The sequence below is a fragment of the Pungitius pungitius genome, chromosome 10 (genome assembly GCF_949316345.1).
Source record: "Pungitius pungitius chromosome 10, fPunPun2.1, whole genome shotgun sequence".
Lineage (NCBI taxonomy): Eukaryota > Metazoa > Chordata > Actinopteri > Perciformes > Gasterosteidae > Pungitius > Pungitius pungitius.
This window is the reverse complement of record NC_084909.1, coordinates 7,482,098-7,503,695: the sequence shown is the minus strand read 5'-3', so window position 1 is coordinate 7,503,695 and position 21,598 is coordinate 7,482,098. Positions and strand designations below refer to the sequence as shown.

The window sequence follows — 21,598 nt, the reverse complement described above, 5'->3', positions numbered from 1 at the left end:
GGAAGTGACTCATTACTGTAAAAGGGTGTATTGTGCCTGCAGAAATATGTAAGGACCATAATGACCAGACCAAGACAGAGGTACGGATACAGTCAGACAAAATATGCTTCTTTTGTTTGTCTTTTGTATGTTTTATAATAATTTACATTGCAGATTTATTTGTTGATTGATGCCGATCGAGTGAATTCGTCCTTAGTTTGTGCCTTTATCAAACATTCCTATGGCGCACAAAAACACTTCCATCAAATTAATGAAGAAAACCAAAAAGATGATTTATTTGCCATTTTGGTGTGAAAAAGAAGAACACAGCTGTCGATAAGATGTGTGACATTCACCGTCCTATCGTGTGTGTGTGTGTGTGTGTGTGTGCGCGTGCATTGACTGTCACCGAAAGGCTTTCCCAGAAATAAACAGTAGATGGCGATAACTGTAGGTCCTGTAATAAAACTGCTTCTCGTAGGTTGTCTCTTTAGGAGGTCAATTCAGACAAGAGGAAGATAAATAAAGACATTTCAATTATCATTTTTTATTTAAATAAACATTAAATTCTCAAATGAAGGCAAGGGACTGATCATTATATCAGTCAAAGGAATCCTTTCAGGAATATTTCAGCCCAAAACAAAATATATTTTCAGCTGCAACTGTCCAACAGAGAATTAATCACCCCAAAAATAAACAAGTTAAAATAAAAATAAAAACCCAGTTACTTCAATTCAGACACTTGGTGAACCATGGTTGTTTTTTTCTTTTCTTTTTTTTTTGAGGGGGGGGGGGGCATTGGAAGAGGACAGAATCATAGTGAAAGGGGGGCAGATCCCATCAATTCTCCGGTTGTTATAATGCAGTCTCTTGCTCCATCTTAACGTCATCAAAGTCCTCTGCGTTTATCCACATGGCAAGATGGCCCGCATGCGGGTCTAAAAAGCATTTCAGCCAGTTGCTGGTTAAATAAAAAAATGTATGACATACAAATTAGCCAATCGGTGTCATTTAGTAGAGACTCAGCCTGGGGCAACATTGGTTTTGCCCGAAGGTTGCGTTTCCATGGTTTTGCATTAAATCACCCTGGGATGTTTGCTGAAATAGGTCTTCCTTTGGCCTAAGTTAGAACATTTTCCTTGGCTGTATACAGCCAAGGAAAATGTGAAAAATGGATAATTCAACACAACATGTGTTGAATTTGTAATAACACAAGAAGTGTGTATGCTTTTAACACATCCTTTCTGAGAGTGTAAATATGTTCATGTTCATTTAATTCAACAAACTCATTTCAACTCAATAAAGATAGAATAATGAGTGAGACATGTGGATAATAAGGGGGAAACATCTTCTGCTAAAACAGTTCTGCTTATGCCACAGTTCAACAAATTCACTGTTACGTAAGTCAACAAAACAAAAAGCCCCCCCCCCCCCCCCCCCCCTTAAAACGCGCTCTCTCACCTCTGCGTTTTAACAAAAGGCTTAAAAACATGTAAGAGCGCCGCGTGCACGTCAGCTGGCGGAGATGCGCATGTTTGTGAGACCGAGGACATCACGAGAGGCGCAAATCACCACCGCGAGCGGCTGACCGACGGACGGACACGTGACCACCGTCCTGGTCGCTCGGAGACTGCAGCACCTGCTTGGATCCTGTACGTCGGAGGTCGCCGCTCCATCTCTCCACCGCACGGGGACACGTCCGAGAGAGAGAGAGAGACAGAGAGAGAGAGAGAGAGAGAGAGAGAGAGAGAGAGAGAGAGGAAGATGGACACCGCGGACCAAGCTGCTCAGATAGAGCCGCTGCTGCCGGTAAAAAGAGCCCTGATCTCTCGGGACTAATGTCTGACCTCATGTATAGGTTCATTTCAGAACGCGTTTTATCCAGACCGTCAAGCTTAATCTATTCACGTGTATGTGTACTGCAGACAACAATGTGGTTATTACGAATGCAACCATTTCCAGGAGGAGGATGTCTGTTTTAATGTTGTTTTAACTGTTTTCTTTACCTGTGGAGCTTGTGGGGCTGCAGAGCACCCACAGAGAGAGGACATTGGGATATTACATCACCGATGAAGCAATTTATTTAATGTACTTTTTAGTGAGCTATAGTGACTCACTGTTCCCTTGCTATGACTTAAAAGTTACCTTCTGAATTGAAACAGACACAGCAGGAGGCTTAATGTGTCTGTGTGGTGCTATTTTACTATAGATTATACGGATTAAAGTAAGTGATGTTATATTGCGCTATGATAAATCTCTGTTGGGGCAGTCGTGCGATTAATTCAATAAATTCAGGCAGAGGTGACCAATAAAGTTGATTATATTTGTTTTCTAAAAGTGGAGTGATGCTGTTCTGAGGGAAATGTATAATGGACACTCAGGCAGCTATAGGTCACAGTGACACGCACAACAAACTCCTCCAAGTATCTTGGGAGGAAATGGGTTTTTTTTACCATAAAAATTCTATTCCGATAAAATGAGTCTCTCGGGGTCTGTTCATGCGAAGGGTCCATTCCCATCGGACCTCGCTGACCACTTTGGAGGGGATTTGTTGTCGTTGTACATATGCTGTTTACATCGAATCACATTTTCCATTTGAAGGTTTTAGACCGACTGAGCTTCTTTGCTCGGGTAGAGCCAGTGGGCTTTGATTTCCAAAGGCGACAATCCGGCCTTAAAAGTCACTTTGCATTTGAAAAAAAAAAACATTTAACATTTCAGAATTAATCTTTATCTTATTTGAAACAGCACATGTCTGAGCATGTAGTGTTTTCAGTTGAATAAACCCCACCAAACTAAAGTCACCATTGTATCTTCCAGGTCATTTCCTCCTTTGGCTCATCAGTTGGGCGCAGAAGTTTGGTGAGTTATATCCCTTTGGCTTCTAGGCCCACGTGCAGTGCACTTTAACCTTTTTTTTCCTCGAAGATCTGAATCTCACACGTTTAACAGGAAGATTCCTTTGATGTGACACACTTTGTTGAAAATGCTGCTGATGCAGCGGCGATGATGTCACCGCTAAAATCTCACGACGAGAGACCGTTGATAGATTCTGACAAATTACAGTTGTTTGGCCCGGCAGAAGGGCGTGGGTGTCTGTCAGGCATGGTGTGAGCAGGGCAGCAGGCGTCAGCACTGCAGAGCTCAGAGACTGTGCCGCACTAAGAGGACACAGCGGGAGGGCTCATGCATTCTAAAAACTTGGAGGCTCCTCCGTTCTTCAAATACCAGGTAGGACCAGCGTTTTCTTTTGGAATACCCAGGTCGTTGTGTGGTTAAGAGAGGGCGAGTGTTTCACAGAAAAACAGACATGTTGAGGTATTTTGTAGGAAGGGGACCTCTTTCTTTAAGGGTACAAAATGACTGTAGAGTGTTGATGAAAACAGCTTTCATCCTGGTGACCATTTCTGATCCGTTTTGCGGCTTGGAGATGGGTCCAAAAAACTCTAAATCACATTTCTAACATTTTGTGATAGCATTTCTTGAAAAAATGTTACAATTACAGAAATTACAGAATGTTAGTGTTCATATCAGACATTTAAGGATTACAGTGTTTTTTCCCTCATGAAAGCCTGCGCAGTTAATGATATTTCTGCCACTGATGGTTCCAAAATTGCCACAGCCATCTGTAGGGATCCGATCCAAGTATGTGCCACATCCCGTGATATCACTTCAGCTACGTGGTGTGTCAGCCTTTGAATTTAACATTATTTTGTTGGTAGATTAATGATTATTACTTTAAAAGGCTGGCTTATTTGGATTCTTGTTTTTCTTCAGAACCTATTTTGTTCTTAGAACTGAGATATTGATATCAGATCTTTTTATAAACGTTTTCTGAATTTGGAGACCAATCTGTCTCAGTGTTAACATGCTATTATCTATTCATCAACCCTTGTATCAGTTAATCTAACATCAGAAATGCACTAATGCAACCAAAACACTTGGTACGCATCTCAGGATCAACGCTCGGACCTGAACACTGACAACATTTGTCTCCTCACAGTGTTGGTTCAGCAGCTGGCATTACAAAGTAGATCAATGTGTCCATTTATCAAACTAAGATACCTCGAACAACCACAACGTCTCTTATTTATTGCATCCATTGTGTTGCATTAAAGTGTATGTCCCGTAAAATAACCAGAAATGCAGCAACATCAATAGACTTAACTGATGCTGCCATTTAGCTTCAAAGTCATTTCTGAGTGAACAAACTGAAAATAAAAAAAAAACGTTTCACCTTCACAAGAAACCACACGTCCTTTGTGGGGTTGTGGGAGGGAGAAGCAGAGGATGGTCGGCATTGACTTCGAAACGAAAATTCAGTTCTGAGACACACATGTTCCCAATTGTACTAAACGGCGAAGCAGTCTTTACAAACAGTGAAAGTGGTGTACTTTTTAACATGGGATAACGTGTCTGGTGTGATGCCTGTCAATTTAATCCGGGATGTGGATCGGTGCCCTGTGTATTTTGTAGACAGATTATCAGCATCAGCCCTCGAGGCCAGTCCAGCCCATGTGTCGCTGCAGCTATGAACAGCAGTGCCACTCATTATCATAATGCCTTGCTGTCAACTGGTGGTCAAGGTGGTTTGTTGAAAAGCTGATATCCAGCAAGGGTTCAGGGTAACTACTGTAATGTAGAGTGTTGTTAATCTGTAGACAATTTCTAGGGGGAAATGATTGATTCTGCCGAGCTCTGTTGTTGTACGTCTCTGTTTCCCAGCTGTTACGAAATGAATTTACATGCAAAAACTTTCCCTGTTTCCGCCTGTCGACCTCCTTGACCTCAATTCCAATTTTTCAAATTAGGTAGCAGAATAAAGTGATGTTTTGGTGTGCATCATTGCATCGCACGTGTTCATGCAAGTCGACAACAACAAAGAGATGGCATTAACAGAATTTAGGCAGCACCAGTTCTCAACATGCTCACACGTAGCAGAACACATTTGCACATGTAGGCAAATTGAATTAGACAATTAGGCATAAACCGACACTGTTCATGAGACAACGTGTCACATAAATTATTCTTTTTTTCACAGACCAATGACAGTATAATTTCGAATTTAATCAACACGCGCATCATGCATTACTCCCACAAATCACATATTGTTCAATAACATTTGCATAATGAAGTTTTTTTGGTGAATATTTCCAATAGTCATGGTGAATTTCTTTTGTATTTTGTATTGTGACAATTGGAAAAGCCGTTCATGGTCCATAGAGGATCTGTATGTCAGATGAGCCTGACTTTGTCAAGCAACCTTGATAAATCATAGTTTAAGGCCAGAGTGTAACTGTTATTTTGCTTGCCAGCTTAAGCACCAGGATAACATCATTACGCTTAACGTTAGTAATGGTTTTGTTCTTGTGGTTTTGTTCCTAACACTGTTGGTGTTAACACACAGAGTCGTAACTTTGGTTAAAAACGTTAAAGTGTTTTTCCTTTTATATAATATATATAATATGAATCATATTGTCCAGGTGATTAGACGTTGCCTGTTGTTGTAAAGAATCATTTATCTGTTTAATGTTGAACATTCTAAATGATTGTATTATAAATCACCGCTTAACTGTTTCCTCGAGCATAAGCAGGCAGAGGCCACAAAACGCTGCTTCTCTTAGTGAGCGCCCTCTAATGCCTCTAAGTCATCTCCTGCCGTGGCAAGGTCTTGTTGGACTTTCCCAAAAAAAAACCATGAACTGTTTGTGGTTGACTGCACACGTGGGACTGGTTTCTGTTGCACGGGGCGATTCATGGTGACTCTCTTCTACTGAAACAGCAGGCCATTCAGTATTCTCTCCTGTAATCTGTTAAAAGCTCTGCATTGAGGATTACGTTTGATCTCTCTTCTCCAATATCAAACAAGTTCAATGTGCTGTTGTAACTGGATACGTGCTGGTGGTCGATGAAGATGGGTAAATCTGTGATGAAAATGAAAAGTATTTTAAAAAACAGCCTCACGAGGAGATTACAAACGTACCAACGTTGTGAAGTAGTTATTCACTCCGTGACATTCATTCAAGATAATTGTTGAGCTTATTTGAAAAAGAGACAGTGGTAAAATGCTACATTAACAATGTAGGTGAGACGCTGAGCTGTTACAGTGACAGTGAGGCAACAGTACACATTTTGTTCAGGCTAAATTAGCGAACTTGAATATATTTTGTTTCATGTTGCAGTTCCAGTTCAGATGAGCTACTGTTTGACCTTTTGTGAGTCATGTTGAATATCCTTTTTTTTTCTGGGTTCACACCATCAGAGGAATGATGACGAGGCGGTGGTGGACCGAGGAGGATCACGGTGCCAACAGGGCACCAACTTTGGCGAGGAGGACCTTGAAGGTACCTGGACTGCATTCAACGCATCTGGAAAATAAACAGCTTTAAGCAGTGAAAAGCTGCTGGAGAGGAGTCCGCCCACACTGTCCTTAAAACGTCTGCTCTCCTCCCGACAGCTTTTTCATAGTCAAAAGAGCAGAGTGGGAGGCAGAAGCAGGGGGTGAGATGAGTTGGCCGCTGCAATTTGATTTCGCAGTATGATTGAGTAACTTTGGCTAACTAAAGACCAGCAGCGTTCAATATCTGTATCTGCAGACACAGACAAACAACTATTCAGTCAAATAAAAAAGCGTCAGCTTTTTAGTTAAAACTAAGTTTGAAGTTTGACAAAACAACATTTTTTGTTACCTTTATCTTTAAGACAATCACAAAACACTAAAGTAATGGATCATCTATGGTCCTAATGCAGGTGGCCTTCATGTATAGTAAATCACGGTGTGGATACTGTGCATCTCATGCATGGCTGGTGCATGTGTGCACACTAATCACTTTGCTTGAGTAGGTTCGGAAGAACTTAGCCTTAGTATGTAGACTTTACACCTTAACCATAACAGTTTATTGTATGATTTATTTGCAATTTATTTCAAGAGCTTACCAGCAAAAACCTCAAACTCAAAAACAAATTGGGAAATAACAGATCTTTACTTTTTGAAATTTAAATATATACTATAAAAAGGTTAAATGTGTGTCATTAACAAACACAATGTTTTTTAATCAATAATTTACAGATTCATAGAAAATGGCTTGATTTAGGTTTAAAAAAGATAAAGCAATAGTTTTTCAAAGACAGGATACATGAATGAATGCCTTGTGTCATGCATATACAGTGTACCTGGCCTTTTGCCGTGTACATGTTCCAGTTATTGTGGAGGACTGTGTATGGTTGTCTGAATCTTCACATGATACTGCGCTGAACTGAGTGGGCTGACTTACAAGAGCAAACACAGACGTTCTTCTCTCTCACTCACGCTGTCTCATACCAGCACAAACACAAACACGGACACACATACATAGCAATGCAGCACTGAGAAGGTATGGATGTGAATTAACACCCAGGCAACACAAATGTACACAGCCGTGACTTTGAGTATACATGCACAGTCATTTACAAACAAGGCCACTAGAGACAAACACATATTCGTCATTATTGTATGATTGCAACATTACATTTTACACATACTGTATTCACACTTTCCTTCTATCATAAAATAGAAGTCAACATATACTCACACTGTAATTAAATGCGAAACAAAGAATATTTGTTTCAATCATCATTAAAATGATATGCACCTTCTGGTCCGTAAAATGTTTAGACATTGCTCAGTTAAACTCTTTATCATTGAATGAATTATTAAAAAAAAAAAATTTAATTCTTTTTTTTTACTAAGTGTCAGGTCAAAACAGTTATTTGCATGGACCAAAAGTAAATTTGCCAATACAATTTCTTATACAATTGGAGACAAGAAGATGCACTTCCCCCTGGGGAAAAACACAAAGCATGTGATGCAATAACTGTGGATGAATAATTTACAGCTCAATGGACAATGATCATCACGATCAGTTAAATCATAATGGTCATCTGTGCAAACACACACACACACACACACACACACACACACACACACACACACACACACACACACAGGCATGTTGTTCTCCTCTAAACACTGTGGCATGTGCCCCTAGGCCACAGGACGCTCTACATCGGGGTCCACGTGCCCTTGGGCAGCACCAGGCGCCGCAGCCACCGCAGGCACCATGGGAGCAAACACAGGAGAAGAAGCAGGGACCGGGCCCCCTCCTTGGTGGAGGGAAGAGAGTCCCCTGTTTATGGTACTAGCTACAATCATGCAATCATCAAGTCCTGCTGGAAAATGAAGCCAGCATCTCCATAAAGCTTGTCTGCTGAAGGAAGCATGTAGTGCTCTAATATGTCCTGGTAGACGGATAAGTTGAATTACTGAAATAAATGAACTTTTGCACAATATTCACATTTTTCGAGTTTCACCTCTACATCATGATACAAATGTTTGCATTTATTTGCTCACTTGAGATACTTAGCATGAACATTTCAATCACTCGTGTTCCCAGACACTCCCTCCCAGAGAGTCCAGTTCCTGCTGGGCACTGAGGATGATGACGAGGAGCATATCCCTCATGACCTCTTCACAGAGATGGATGAGATTTGCGTGCGGAATGGAGAAGATCCCGAGTGGAGGGAAAGTGCCAGGTACTGATGGACTGCCCTGCCGTTAATGTGCGCTGTGGGGTCTGAACCCCACCGAAACAAAGGAACTGCTCGTTCCCCCGCCACCGGCAGGAGACGACAAGTCAAAAATAATTAAAAAGCTAACAGAAGCAATACGGTCACAAAGTGAATTGCAGTGGGAATAATATAATATTTTGCGAAATAGAGAAATCCCTTGTTGTCTTTGTAAAATTCCTTCCTGCTTGCGGGCATTTTATGCCTCTCTCCCCTGGCTTCATCTGATGTCTGGATCTGAAATCCCTCACTGACCCGACCAATCCCTGTTCACTTAATACTACAATACATTCTAGGAATAAACCTTTGGCCTAAAGCTTCTCCATGCAAACACAACATAATAGCATAATATCATCATCATCTAGTAGCTAATACACTCTAATCATTACACATCTTTAATCATCACATTTCATAGCATGACACCATTATGTTCAACTCATTTTATAGGGTCCAACATGTTAACATTTGCCTCGCACGGGTTTCCTACGTCCTCTGCTCCTAAACAATAATTAAATGACTTATATATGTATTGTGTTTAATTCATATTGCCGTTAATCTAACATACTAATATAATAGGTCATATCTAATAACACACAACCTACAATTCTAACACTAGTCATGATCACACATTATTCTACCTCTGGGCGTGCTCTTCTGCTCAAATCTCTAACAACGCACACACAGTCGTGACCTACATGTCATCACTGAAAGCCCCGATTGAATCATGAACATGGTCCTTCTCGTACTAATTAGAAACAAAGCTGTGTGTCTAATGTTTATGTTTCCGTTACAACGCGTCATCACAGTTCCTTGTTATTATTGCAAGGCAAATCACCTTTTTGTGTTACTTTCTTTCATTGATAATTGATAAAATGCAAAACTTATTTATCCCATGAATTATGTTTTTTTCTGTTAAAATGCTCTAACAGACATATTTCCTATCACGATACGCTGATGAGAGGCAATAGGGACGGGTATTAAGTAAGTGTTGTCTTTGCAGCCAGAACAGATGGCCAGCCTGTTTGCCGTCTGCTGGCTTCTCTCCTCACTGGTACTCAAACTCCTGTTACAGGTGGCTGAAGTTCGAGGAGGACGTGGAGGACGGAGGGGAGCGATGGAGTAAACCCTACGTGGCCACTCTGTCTCTGCACAGCCTGTTTGAGCTGCGAAGCTGCATTATGAACAGCACTGTGCTTCTCGACATGAGGGCTAATGCCCTTGAAGAGATTGCAGGTAGCCGATGTGATGACACAGTCGCAGTGGACCAATACACACAACTACATTTTGCACATTATTGAGTTAACCGGCTTGAATTGTATGCATGAGGGGAGACTTTGTGCACCGAGGAGGAAATTGCTTTGTGCCCCTTATGTCGGTTTGATGTACTGTTTGAAATCGAGGGAGATAATATTGATGCTCTAATTAAGTTCCGGTTGCTCGTAGCCAGGAACTAAAAAGCCCGTCTGTGTCTACCTAAGACATGGTCCTGGACCACCAGGATTTGTACTCGCCGCTGGGAGACGATCTCAGAGAGAAGGTGCGTGCGACGCTGCTGAAGCAGCACCACCACCAGAACCAGAAAAAGTTGGCCAATCGGCTGCCGATCGTACGCTCCATCGCTGACATGGGGCGGGTGGACAAGAACGGTGAGCAAGAACTATGTAAATATGCAAAACAAAATGTTCTGATAGGTCAGCTGTTCCCTACATGTTGACATCCACAGCATAATGTGAGAGACGTATCCTAAGTATTCTTCCAGCCTTTAGGGTGGAATTCACTGCTTTACTGGGTTTTATACTAAATGTGAACAGTGGTGTTCAAGTTGAGATACTTTGCAAATGTGCAATATGTGTGTGTGTCTGTGTGCGTGTGTGTCTTATATGCATATGGTCTCGACTCTATCGTCTCCTTATTCCGATTCTATCCACCACCCACCATCTGCCCACCCACCTGCCTCAGCACCACTGACGTCAGCAGGGGCTGCATATGCAGCGTATCCCTGCACCTTTACCAGCTTCTACAAAAAAAAGGAAAAAAGAAACGTATTGTAGGAGCAAATATTGTCATGATTCGCCTTAATACTGGCAACACAAAACAGATTGATTTTGTTTGGTTGAATTAAAAAGGAGATTAAAAAGCAATGTGCAAAAGTACACTCTATACATCTGCTGTGGAACTACGCAGGAGGAAAACATATTGGGATGAATTCTGGGGTACATTAAGTCCAAGATAGGGTTGTAATTGAAATTTTGAATTACCCATATCACTAACCACTATGTTTTATAAGCTTCAAGATTTCCAAAGTATTTGTTAAATATTTCTTTTTTTTGGTAATTCTATGTCACTGCTGTGACATCTATCACATTTCAACAAACTCGTAAGAGTCATGCCATGTTTTTTAGCTGTATTAGACCAAATAATGAGTTAGCCCGTTGTTTAATAAAGACCCACATTGGTCCACATCTGTGGGGATGAAATCATGTTCACATGAGCGCGTTTTTGAAAATCTTGTGATTTCACCCATCGCAAAATGATGGTGACCTCGTAAAATCGTCAACTGCCGAAATGTTGAGACATCGTCTTTTTTGTGTTACGCAGACCCGATGACGGCGTCTCAGTTAGCGTGTCCAGACGGAAAAGGTGACCTGAGTAGAGAGAACACCTCTGTGGACTTCAGCAAGGTAGGTTACACGAACAGTGGCGTCCATCGGTGATGCGATGGTCAGGCTCTCAAACATTCTCTGTCGCGATTGCTTGTTCCTTTGTTTTCGGAAGTAACTTCTTTAAATGTGCATTTGGTAACTATTCCCTACATTCATACATTAATTGCAGCTGCACCCGTTGGACCCTGCCCCCCCCCCCCCCCCCCAGTCAGATAAAAGGTGAAGAAGTAAGGCACATTTTTTAAATGAACAGCAGAGGGTGCACGTATGGCTGTTTTGTCATTTCGCTTTGTGACGCTATGAGTCGTGTGCAGAAAGCTCTTACTCTTTTTCATTTTATTCTACTTACTTTACATTTACACTTTTCAGAGGGAGATTAATCACAGCTGGAGTTACTAGTGATTTCTTGAGTAGGATATTAATGAAAAACACATGAAGATAATGTAATAATAATGCTGTCAACATATTACAGCAATAATAATTTACCATTTTAATGGTTGACTTTTGATACTTTAATTTTGTTCATAATAAGATAATGCTGGTCTTTTACTTCTAATTTAGTATATTTATATGTTTTGCTTCTTATCTAAAGGCTCTTGAGTGCGTATTGCTTTGTCAAGCTTTCAGGATACTGTGCAGTTGTGTAACATTAACACAAATGTACCTCCTACTAAAAGTACCTGAATATTCTCCAACAATAGCTGGCTGTTATTTAATTGTGCCTCTCGAACAACAGACAGGAAGTCATTGTTGGTATTTTTAATGGAAGGCCGTCTAGTGAAGGATTAGGATTATAACCATATTCAGTATTGCATCTGCATAACAACCACACACAGTAAAGCAAAGACAAAGAAAAAATCAGTGTTGAAGCCTCTTGCATAATGTATAGGATTTTAACCTTTTGTCCAGGTCAATATTATTAACTGTTTCATGTCCTTTCTTCTGTGGGACGTTAATGTGCTCTGCTTTTATGGAGTGTATTTTTATAACATTTCTCCCTCATCACCCACCTTATATATTTACACGGCAGCTGTCAGAGCAGCTGCATATCATCTCACATGTTGTTATTTACTCAGTACATGCAGCAAAATAGTCAGTACTAACTGTGAGAATTTAACAATCATCCCTATGGTGGTCTTTACGGAAGTCCTGACCCATCAGTACAGCACAGATGTTCTGTTAGATGGTTCTGGACGGCCTCCCAAAAGCCACATGAACTCTGTGAAAGGAACAAACAACACTCCAGTCGACACTTGGCTCCTCATAATTATCGCTGAAAAAATCAACACCTTTAATATTACAGAATTTCCTCTACAATGCGGTTTCACTGCATTAAAGAGTGTAAAGTAGATTTAGCTCCTGTAAAAGGATCACTCCCAGGGTCAGGTTTTGTACACTTTTAGGAATGTAAAAGGAAATTCATCCCTGTGATTTATCATGAAACAGTTCAAACTATCCATCTTTCAATCATCTTTTGTAAAAACTGTGACTAGAATCCAGTCCAACCATTTCCTTTGGGGCCTAATGTGAGGATGTACAGCACAATTACGATTCATTTTCTGCACACAGTCGGAACAGCTCACACGATAATGCAACCGAAAAAAGGTGCCACTGTCTTTTGTATTATTATTTACTCCGTAATGTGTCCTCTTTCAGATAGACCTTCATTTCATGAAGAAGATCCCCGCGGGGGCCGAGGCGTGTAACGTCTTAGTGGGAGAGCTGGAGTCTCTGAACAAGCCCGTGGTCGCATTTGTGCGCCTTTCCCCGGCGGTCCTGCTCAGCGGCCTGGCTGAAGTCCCCATCGTCACAAGGTTACTGCAGGATGATCCAACGAAAACCCCTTCAAACAGCTACTGCCTCAATATATTTTTTTTTATCTACCAAGCTGAACCGTGAGAGAGATTTGATTTGAAAAGGTGTCTCTTTATTTGCCTTTAGGTTTCTGTTTATTCTTTTGGGGCCCTTGGGCAGAGGGCCTCAGTACCACGAGATTGGAAGGTCCATTGCAACGCTAATGACGGATGAGGTAAGAGGTCACTGGAGAACGCCTCATTATTCCGCAGGGGTTATTTATTTGATCATGTTTTATGAAGAGCATGGTTTGTGTAGAATGTCAACCAGATCAGTCATACGCAGATTTTCTGCAGGCGCTTTGAATAAATTCACAGTCCAGCAGAACTCAACAATTTCTTGAAGTGATGGAACATTTCTCAGCATGAAACACAGCTCAGAGCTTTTGTGTGACGCTTTTGGCGATTAGTCAGTCCTCATGTCCTCCTTTTTGTCCGGGATTTAGGCTGCTCTCCATCTCAACTGAGGAGCAAAAGATGGGCTCCGACAAAGCCCACACTTTGTTATAATCAGTAGACTCGAGGATACAATTGCAGTATATCCTGCGCATATCCATATGGGTACGTTAATGACATACTCACAGTCAAGGACGGCAGACATTCCTGCATTTGTACATCCATGACTCTATAGAGTATGTTACAGAGGGAGTGGCGAGGCCTGCACATAGCGTGCGGCACGAGCTGTGCACTGCAGGCACTCAACGTTCATCCACCTCCCCAATTGTCCTCTCCAGGTGTTCAGTGATGTTGCTTATAAAGCAAAAGACAGAAATGATCTGATCGCTGGGATTGATGAATTCCTTGATCAGGTGACAGTCCTTCCTCCAGGAGAGTGGGACCCATCCATACGGATAGAACCACCCAAAAATGTACCTTCTCAGGTTCGTAAGAACGGTGTTTGCTGGTTGCCTCCCTTTGCTGCGCTTCAGATGTTGTATGATTTTCCTTGAAAAGGAACATGACTCGCCGTTATGGTTTTGTTCAACAGGAGAATAGGAAGAAATGTACAATTTTACCAAATGGATTAGTCGAGGGCGATGAGGAAGCGGAGGAAGGCGGCCATGGGGGTCCAGAACTGCAGCGTACTGGAAGGTACGAAGTATAAAATGAAGCAAGCGAGGAATCTAATCACCAGTAGAAGGGCTGAAAGTCTTTACATAGAGCTGAAAAATGCATTTTTAGAAATACCTAAATGCTTCATACTAAACTGGATATGCAGTGCTGTGGCAGTACGGCTTGCAGCCCACTCACAACACTCACTACTTAGTTGCAGAGAATCTATTTTGCAGTTGAAGCCCCCGGAGCTTCACACAACACTCACTTTATGTCTTATGTTTTTAAACATAAATGGTTGTAAAGATATGCCAGAAGCAGAGTATACCACTGCATTTAAATGGTTGGTTATCCTACGGTGTAGGCCTTCATTTGCTTATTGAATAAGAAATCAATAAGATAAAATCTTGCTCTTTGGTAGTTTGATTAAAGCCTTTGTTTTTTTAATGCTGTCTGGAATCTAGACAAACCTTTTTGAATTCAATCCTGTGACCTAAAAAATATGAATTTTCCAAATAATCTATAAAACTGAACATCTATTTCTGTGTTTGTAGTCCTAATGTGGTTTCCATAGAAACATGCTGCTTGTCAGCTTGCCTTGCAGCGAGACTGTTGAACAGGGAAAGAAGAACAACAAGTACATTAAAAATGAAAAGATTACAATAGTTTTAGCACATGAAAAAAGGCTGTAATGTAATGTAATTAGACTTTTGAAAAGAAAATGTTCACCTGCATGTGAATACATGATACAAGTGACAAATATTCTTCCTTTATTTCCAGGTGGTTTGGTGGTCTTTTCCTGGACATCAAGCGCAAGGCGCCCCACTACCTGTCCGACTACACTGACGCGTTTAGCTTACAGTGTGTGGCCTCTTTCCTATTTCTCTACTGTGCCTGCATGTCTCCTGTCATCACCTTTGGAGGGCTGCTGGGCGAGGCGACGGAAGGACGAATAGTAAATCACACGCCCTTTCCTCTAAATGTCCACAGTGCTCTGCTAAGACTGGCTGTCCACTGCTGTGCTCTGCACCGGCCGTGCACTACATTTGAGTGGACGATTGTGGTAACCAGCCACCAATAATCTCTTTGTCCTTTTCCATTTCCCAGAGTGCAATTGAGTCACTGTTTGGAGCCTCACTGACGGGAATAGCCTATTCTCTGTTTGCCGGGCAGCCCTTAACCATTCTGGGGAGCACTGGGCCGGTGCTTGTTTTTGAAAAGATCTTGTTCAAATTCTGCAAGTACGTAACTCTAAAGTATGTTGTTACGTACATACATTGTGATTACATTAAATCATTTCTGTGGTCGTGAAAAAACCGTTTAACAAACTTCTTTACCCTCTACAGAGCATTAAAAATGTCATTTCATTGTGATAACAAATTATTCAATCCACAAAATTGCTAAATATATGATTTTGTCGGATCTCAAAGACTGATTGTTTTCCCCTTCCCTGCACATAGGGAGTATGGCCTGTCCTATCTGTCTCTGAGAACCTGCATTGGTCTCTGGACTGCTGTCCTCTGCATCATTCTGGTGGCCACAGATGCCAGTTCCCTCGTTTGTTACATCACACGTTTTACAGAGGAAGCCTTTGCCTCACTCATCTGCATCATCTTCATCTACGAGGCCTTGGAGAAACTGGTCCACCTTGGAGACCACTATCCCTTTAACAAGAACAACAACCTCGACAGGCTCACCATGTACTCGTATGTGGACACTTATTCTCACACACTGTCCCGTGTAATTACTGTTTAAATGTCTTGGAGGTAACTGTAAATCCCTGACAGATGAGGGGATTATTCAGTCACCCAGATGTTCATTTGCCTCCACAGATGTTCATGCGTTGAGCCTTCTGACCCCACCAATGCCACCCTGAAGTATTGGGAGAGCACCAACGTCACTGCCTCAGAAATCTACTGGGAGGCACTGGAGACCAAGGTGCCCCCACCCCCCCCCCCCCCTCCACTCTGATTTGGATAAGAATGAAACAACACAAATCTACTCTTGAGGGTTTAATATGCAAAACAAAGCTGGAAATATTGAGCAACTGAACGACAAATTGAAAATAATACTGCTCATTAAGTTTTCCACCCTAAAGTGGCATGCCCACCCAGATGTGGGAGACTGAGCAGAAGAGATTAAGGGCATGTTGGCTGGATTATATTGGATTACTCATTGCAAATCACTATAAAAGCACATCTTTGTGGTGGCTGATAAACTGCATTTATGGAAACATACAGGCTGCTTACTCTTTTTTGTTAATCAAATAATCGCTATGAATTATTGACCCTTCTATCTGTCGTTGCAGGATTGTATAGAAAAGCGCGGGGAGTTTGTGGGCACCGCCTGCAGCCCCACTGGACCATACGTTCCCGATGTCCTCTTCTGGTGCGTCCTTCTCTTCTTTTCAACCGTCTTGATGTCCGCCTTCCTCAAAGAGTTCAAGTTCAGCAATTACTTTCCCACAAAGGTATACATTTTCACACATTAGTTACATTAGAGTGCACTATGATGCACAGCATGAATGTGAAGCTCCTGAAGCTGGATAGTAACATAGTGCAGCAGTGCCCTCTAGTGGTCAAGTGCACGTACTGCAAATTAGAGACAAAGACATTAGGAAAATGAACGAGTTACGCTTAATGTAGCCCTTTTATTGTATTCATACTCCGTGAAATGGATGAAACGTATTTTTCCTCTCCATTAGGTGAGATCCATCATCAGTGACTTTGCAGTTTTCTTCACCATCCTAACCATGGTCTTGGTTGACCACGCTTTAGGAATCCCCTCTCCAAAGTTAAAGGTTCCTAGTGTGTTTAAGGTAAGCAAGTCCACAAATGACTGAATAACATCCTCAAGTTACAAATAACGTGGAGCCAACAACAATCTTTCTTTTTTTTTTGATCAGCCAACCAGAGATGATCGAGGTTGGTTCATTAACCCTCTGGGGCCAAACCCCTGGTGGACCACAATCATTACTGTGTTCCCAGCACTGCTGTGCACCATCCTCATCTTCATGGACCAGCAGATCACAGCTGTCATTATCAATAGGAAGGAACACAAACTCAAGGTACCTTCCCTGTCCCAGCGTTGAACCCTGGTTTGCAGACCGCGTTGGCGGCATTGCTTTCACCGTAGAGCTTCTCGCCATCGCCGTGACTCGATTTCAAGTATCTTCACTGGTGCTCCCCTCTGTTCAGAAAGGCTGCGGGTACCACCTGGATCTGTTCATGGTGGGCGTGATGCTGGGCGTGTGCTCTTTGATGGGCTTGCCCTGGTTCGTAGCAGCCACCGTCCTCTCCATAAGCCACGTCAACAGCCTGAAGCTGGAGTCCGAGTGCTCCGCGCCCGGAGAGCAGCCCAAGTTCCTCGGCATCAGAGAGCAGCGCTTTACCGGCCTCATGATCTTCACCCTCATGGGCTGCTCCGTCTTCATGACCTCTGTGCTGAAGGTCACCGTCTTTCATGATTTGTCCACATCTATATCCTTCATCTCTCTGTGATTGTTCCACATAATGATGAGTGCATCACCCTTCGAGACATTTAACATGTCTTGGTTACTGATTGCAGCAGTTGCAATTGAGTATTTACTGGCATGTATAATTATGACATAACCCCTTTTGTTGTTCTTCAGTTCATTCCCATGCCTGTACTGTATGGAGTATTCCTTTACATGGGGGCATCATCTCTCAGAGGCATTCAGGTAACGTTTTTGAAGGCCACTGTTTAATCATTTTTTTGTATTGCAACACGTGGAACCACAAAGACAACGACCCTTGCCTCATTTAACATTTGATATGACTGGACAAAACATGTTGATGAATAACACATAATAACACATATTAGCAAAGCTTTTTAGTCTTAATAATATCATCAGGCATCATCACCTGTGAAGAACTTCCACAGTGAGAAATGACCGTTTTCCCCATTAGATAATCTGCATGATGACATTACATGTGGTTGGATTTTAATTTGTCGAATCTTCTACCGGCTAATCTTTGTAGGTGGTTTATTCTCACTGAGCCATAATAAGGGAGCGCCTCCATATTGTCTGGCTGCCCAGAGAAAAAGTGTTAATTGGCCTCTAGTGTGTTCCCAGCATTTACAGAACACCTGGCTGTTATTTAATTGCCTTGTTTAATTCTGTTTTTTTTCTTCACTTTCAAGTACTCTCTATTATTGGTTATGAAAACTATAATTATATCTTTATTATATTATTACAATAAAAAGGTGATGCGACTGAGGGCGATGCGGCTGAAGATTTTCCATATATAAATACACACCTTTAATCATGTATCGTCTCCAGCTCTTTGATCGTCTCAGACTGTTTGCCATGCCAGCTAAGCACCAGCCGGACTTCATCTATCTCCGCCATGTCCCCCTGAGGAAGGTGCACCTCTTCACCATCATCCAGCTCAGCTGTTTGGTTCTGCTCTGGGTCATCAAGACCTCCAAGGCGGCTATTGTCTTTCCCATGATGGTATGTTAACAATCCAGTTTTTTGCATCTTCAGAACGATGACAGAAGTAGCACATTTGACTTATTCGACCTTTAACTTTCCAAAAATAAAAAATGCAACATAATTACATATTTTAGCAATCACATATTTTATTTTATTTAAATAACATTTAAATTGATTTGCCTTCATACTTTCTACACAGCACAGCGAACCCCTTTAATGCGACATACATTTATTTTTTAAATCCGAGGCTTTTTTGTGTCCCTTCTGCAGGTGTTGGCTCTGGTGTTTATCAGGAAGCTATTGGACTGTTTCTTTACCAAGAGAGAGATGAGCTGGCTGGATGACCTCATGCCAGAGAGCAAGAAGAAGAAGATAGAGGATGCTGAAGAGGTGCCGTTGATATCATGAACAGACGACTACGTAACACGACATGCACGTCGATTTCATTGAATTGGACTCAAATGTTGATGCATTCATCTCATTTGACCCTCAGGAGGAGGAGCAGAGTATACTGGCAGACGACGAGGGAGTTGTGCAAGTGCCGTTACAAGAGAACAAGTAAGTTATATTTCACTCGCAATTTTACAAGCAACTTTTACAAAACATTTAAAAAAACAAATGCCAGTTCATGTACTGTATATTTTAATCTAATTATTAAAGATGAAAGCGGAATCTCTTTCACAGGGGAATACCCATCATCAATATTACAGATGAAATATCTAAAGGTTCTTTTGGAAATACTTGGAATGCCAACAGCTAAGGAGTCTAAGAAAGACTCAAGACCTCAACATATTATGGTAAGAGTTTTTGCATTGTTGAATACACTAAAAGCTCACAGTTGGTTTGCAGAGAAAATACAAAAACATGAAGGGGTCTGACTCAAATAATACGAAATTAGTAAAAATAAAATAATCTAATGCACTTTTACCTTTATTATAACTAAGTCTCCACTGTGTGGGAACTAATGAGCTGTGGTCCAAATACAACAAGGAGGTCGTGCTACACAGCATTTACAATCTCACCTGCTGTCAGATCATCACAGGAGCTCGTTACACGAGAGCATAGCAAATCAGACACGTCCTTTAACTCCAGCACAGACTGTACTTCAACTCATGTTGAAGTACAGAGCTGCTTAGGTTTTTTAAAATTTAGATTTAAGGAACATTCAAGCATTTTGGGAAATATCCTTGAAAACCTCTTGTTTAGAGTTATGCAACAAGATGCAAAGCCCCCTCATGTCTGTGCTGTACAGCAGCCGCTCAGCTCAGCACCCTGCAAACAGTAATGGATCACATTGGCCCTTTTTCTAAGTAAAGAATCAGAGTACTTGTTCCACTTGTTGTAAGTATTTTTCGGATGCTTGAATGTCTACTAATTATACCTCTGTGTTTTCTTTCTTGATTCTCACAGTTCAATACTGCACGATGAGAAATGTAAGATGCAGAAAAGCGAGGACAGTGTGCGTCTTTAGTGCTCATAAATAAATCGGTATTGTATACGCAGGTAATCAATCCTTCACGTGTCTGTTGTGTGTTCGGTAAGTGAATAACTGTGTATCTGACGTGTTGCAAATGTTCTGCCTCTTCCTGATCCATTTTTTTTGTGCTGTTGGGTTGTGCTTTTTATTTCTGCACCGAATGTTAACTGCTGATGTAAAAGGTTCTTCTGTCTTGCTAATGCATTTTGTTAATGGACACATTTGTTTGTTTAATACTTTTTATCTTTAAATATCATATTAACACACAGCACAACATGTCTTTTAATTATTTTTCCGTTTGCATTGAGATTTCATGGATTAAATTCCTAATAATGGCGATGATTTACAGGAATGAGTGCTTTGATGTAATTGATCAAGACCGATATAGTATTAAGAACAAAATGCAATCATATTTTCTGATACATTATTTATCTATATTTATTTTGTGTAATAAAGTGTTTGCAAGATAATACATTGCATTTCTACAGAGACTTACAGTATTTGCCTCTAGATGTCAGTGTATTATACATTTATGTTTTATTTATCTTGTTTGTTTTAATGTTCGTATGAGTTTAGGGAATCACGGATTAAAAAGCATCATTGTCAGAGATGCAGTTTTGTGACATATCTGAGGATTACAATTAAGCTGTAATACTGTTATACTGCGGATGGGCTTATGTTATTTTAAAACAACTAAGGATGGGCTTAAAATACTTTTGAAAAACAATTTTATTATTTGTATCTTGTCAATGTTACCCGTAATAAATTTCTTTGAGCACTCTTTGTCCCCTCATTAGCACAGATAGACGCAATCCGGATGATAATCCACCCTCTATGTATTGATTCCTTCCAACATTGTAAAGTCACTATGAGGTTATTAGTTATGTATTTGTATGCTTGTTACCACACACATTAAATAATACGAGAACAAAACAGCGAGAATGCAGTTACATAACAGAATATTACTATTCACACGCCTGAAGTGAATTAATAATCTGCTAGTGGTACCACTAACAGGTATGTGACCTCATATGTAAAGAACTGAACTTAAAAGTCGAATAGAGACTGTTGGGTCGTGCAGCATGTCGATGTAGATGCATACTGACAGTTTAATATAACTATCTGTTGTTTTCAGAGATGCTGATCGAACCTCAAATAGAAACTGGAATATCTAATTTGATGGCATAAAGAAGAATGCATGATGTAACTGAGCCCCTTTCCCAAAAAAAAAAAAAACAATGGACATTCAGTCCCTGGACAAGTTAGGACGTACAATCCTATACATTGTAAAGCATTATATAAAATAACAATGCATAAACTCATAACATTGTTTAAAGGCATGGCTTCTCCCTCCGGCTTCCTCCCACAGTCCAAAGACATGCAGGTCAGCTTAATTGGTGACTCTAAAGTTGCTCGTAGGTGTGTGAAAGGGAGGGTGGATGATTGTCTGTCTCTGTGTCAGCTCGGTGAGTGACAGGTCCAGGGTGTCCCCCCCCCCCCCCGTCTCTCG

The 21,598-nt window shown here is 41.2% G+C and overlaps 1 protein-coding gene across 2 annotated transcripts; it reads left to right on the top strand.

The window, feature by feature from the left end:
• Window positions 1-1,448: 1,448 nt before the first annotated feature.
• On the top strand, window positions 1,449-20,888 carry slc4a10b (solute carrier family 4 member 10b). 2 transcript variants are annotated; one of them, XM_037488396.2, is made up of 26 exons: window positions 1,449-1,788; window positions 2,800-2,841; window positions 6,242-6,323; window positions 8,007-8,153; window positions 8,412-8,550; window positions 9,656-9,816; window positions 10,062-10,229; window positions 11,182-11,264; window positions 12,903-13,060; window positions 13,188-13,275; window positions 13,834-13,980; window positions 14,088-14,191; window positions 14,933-15,107; window positions 15,260-15,393; window positions 15,613-15,858; window positions 15,985-16,090; window positions 16,461-16,622; window positions 16,857-16,970; window positions 17,058-17,219; window positions 17,350-17,601; window positions 17,784-17,852; window positions 18,456-18,629; window positions 18,882-19,001; window positions 19,105-19,169; window positions 19,296-19,408; window positions 20,022-20,888. In XM_037488396.2, exons 1-25 carry the CDS (start codon window positions 1,744-1,746, stop codon window positions 19,369-19,371), a joined length of 3,219 nt encoding a protein of 1,072 aa, XP_037344293.2. In that variant the 5' UTR covers window positions 1,449-1,743; the 3' UTR covers window positions 19,372-19,408; window positions 20,022-20,888. The 2 variants fall into 2 exon arrangements, with proteins under 2 accessions (XP_037344293.2, XP_037344292.2); XM_037488395.2 differs by lacking the exons at window positions 1,449-1,788; window positions 2,800-2,841 and adding an exon at window positions 2,870-3,210.
• The last annotated feature ends 710 nt before the right edge of the window (window positions 20,889-21,598 follow it).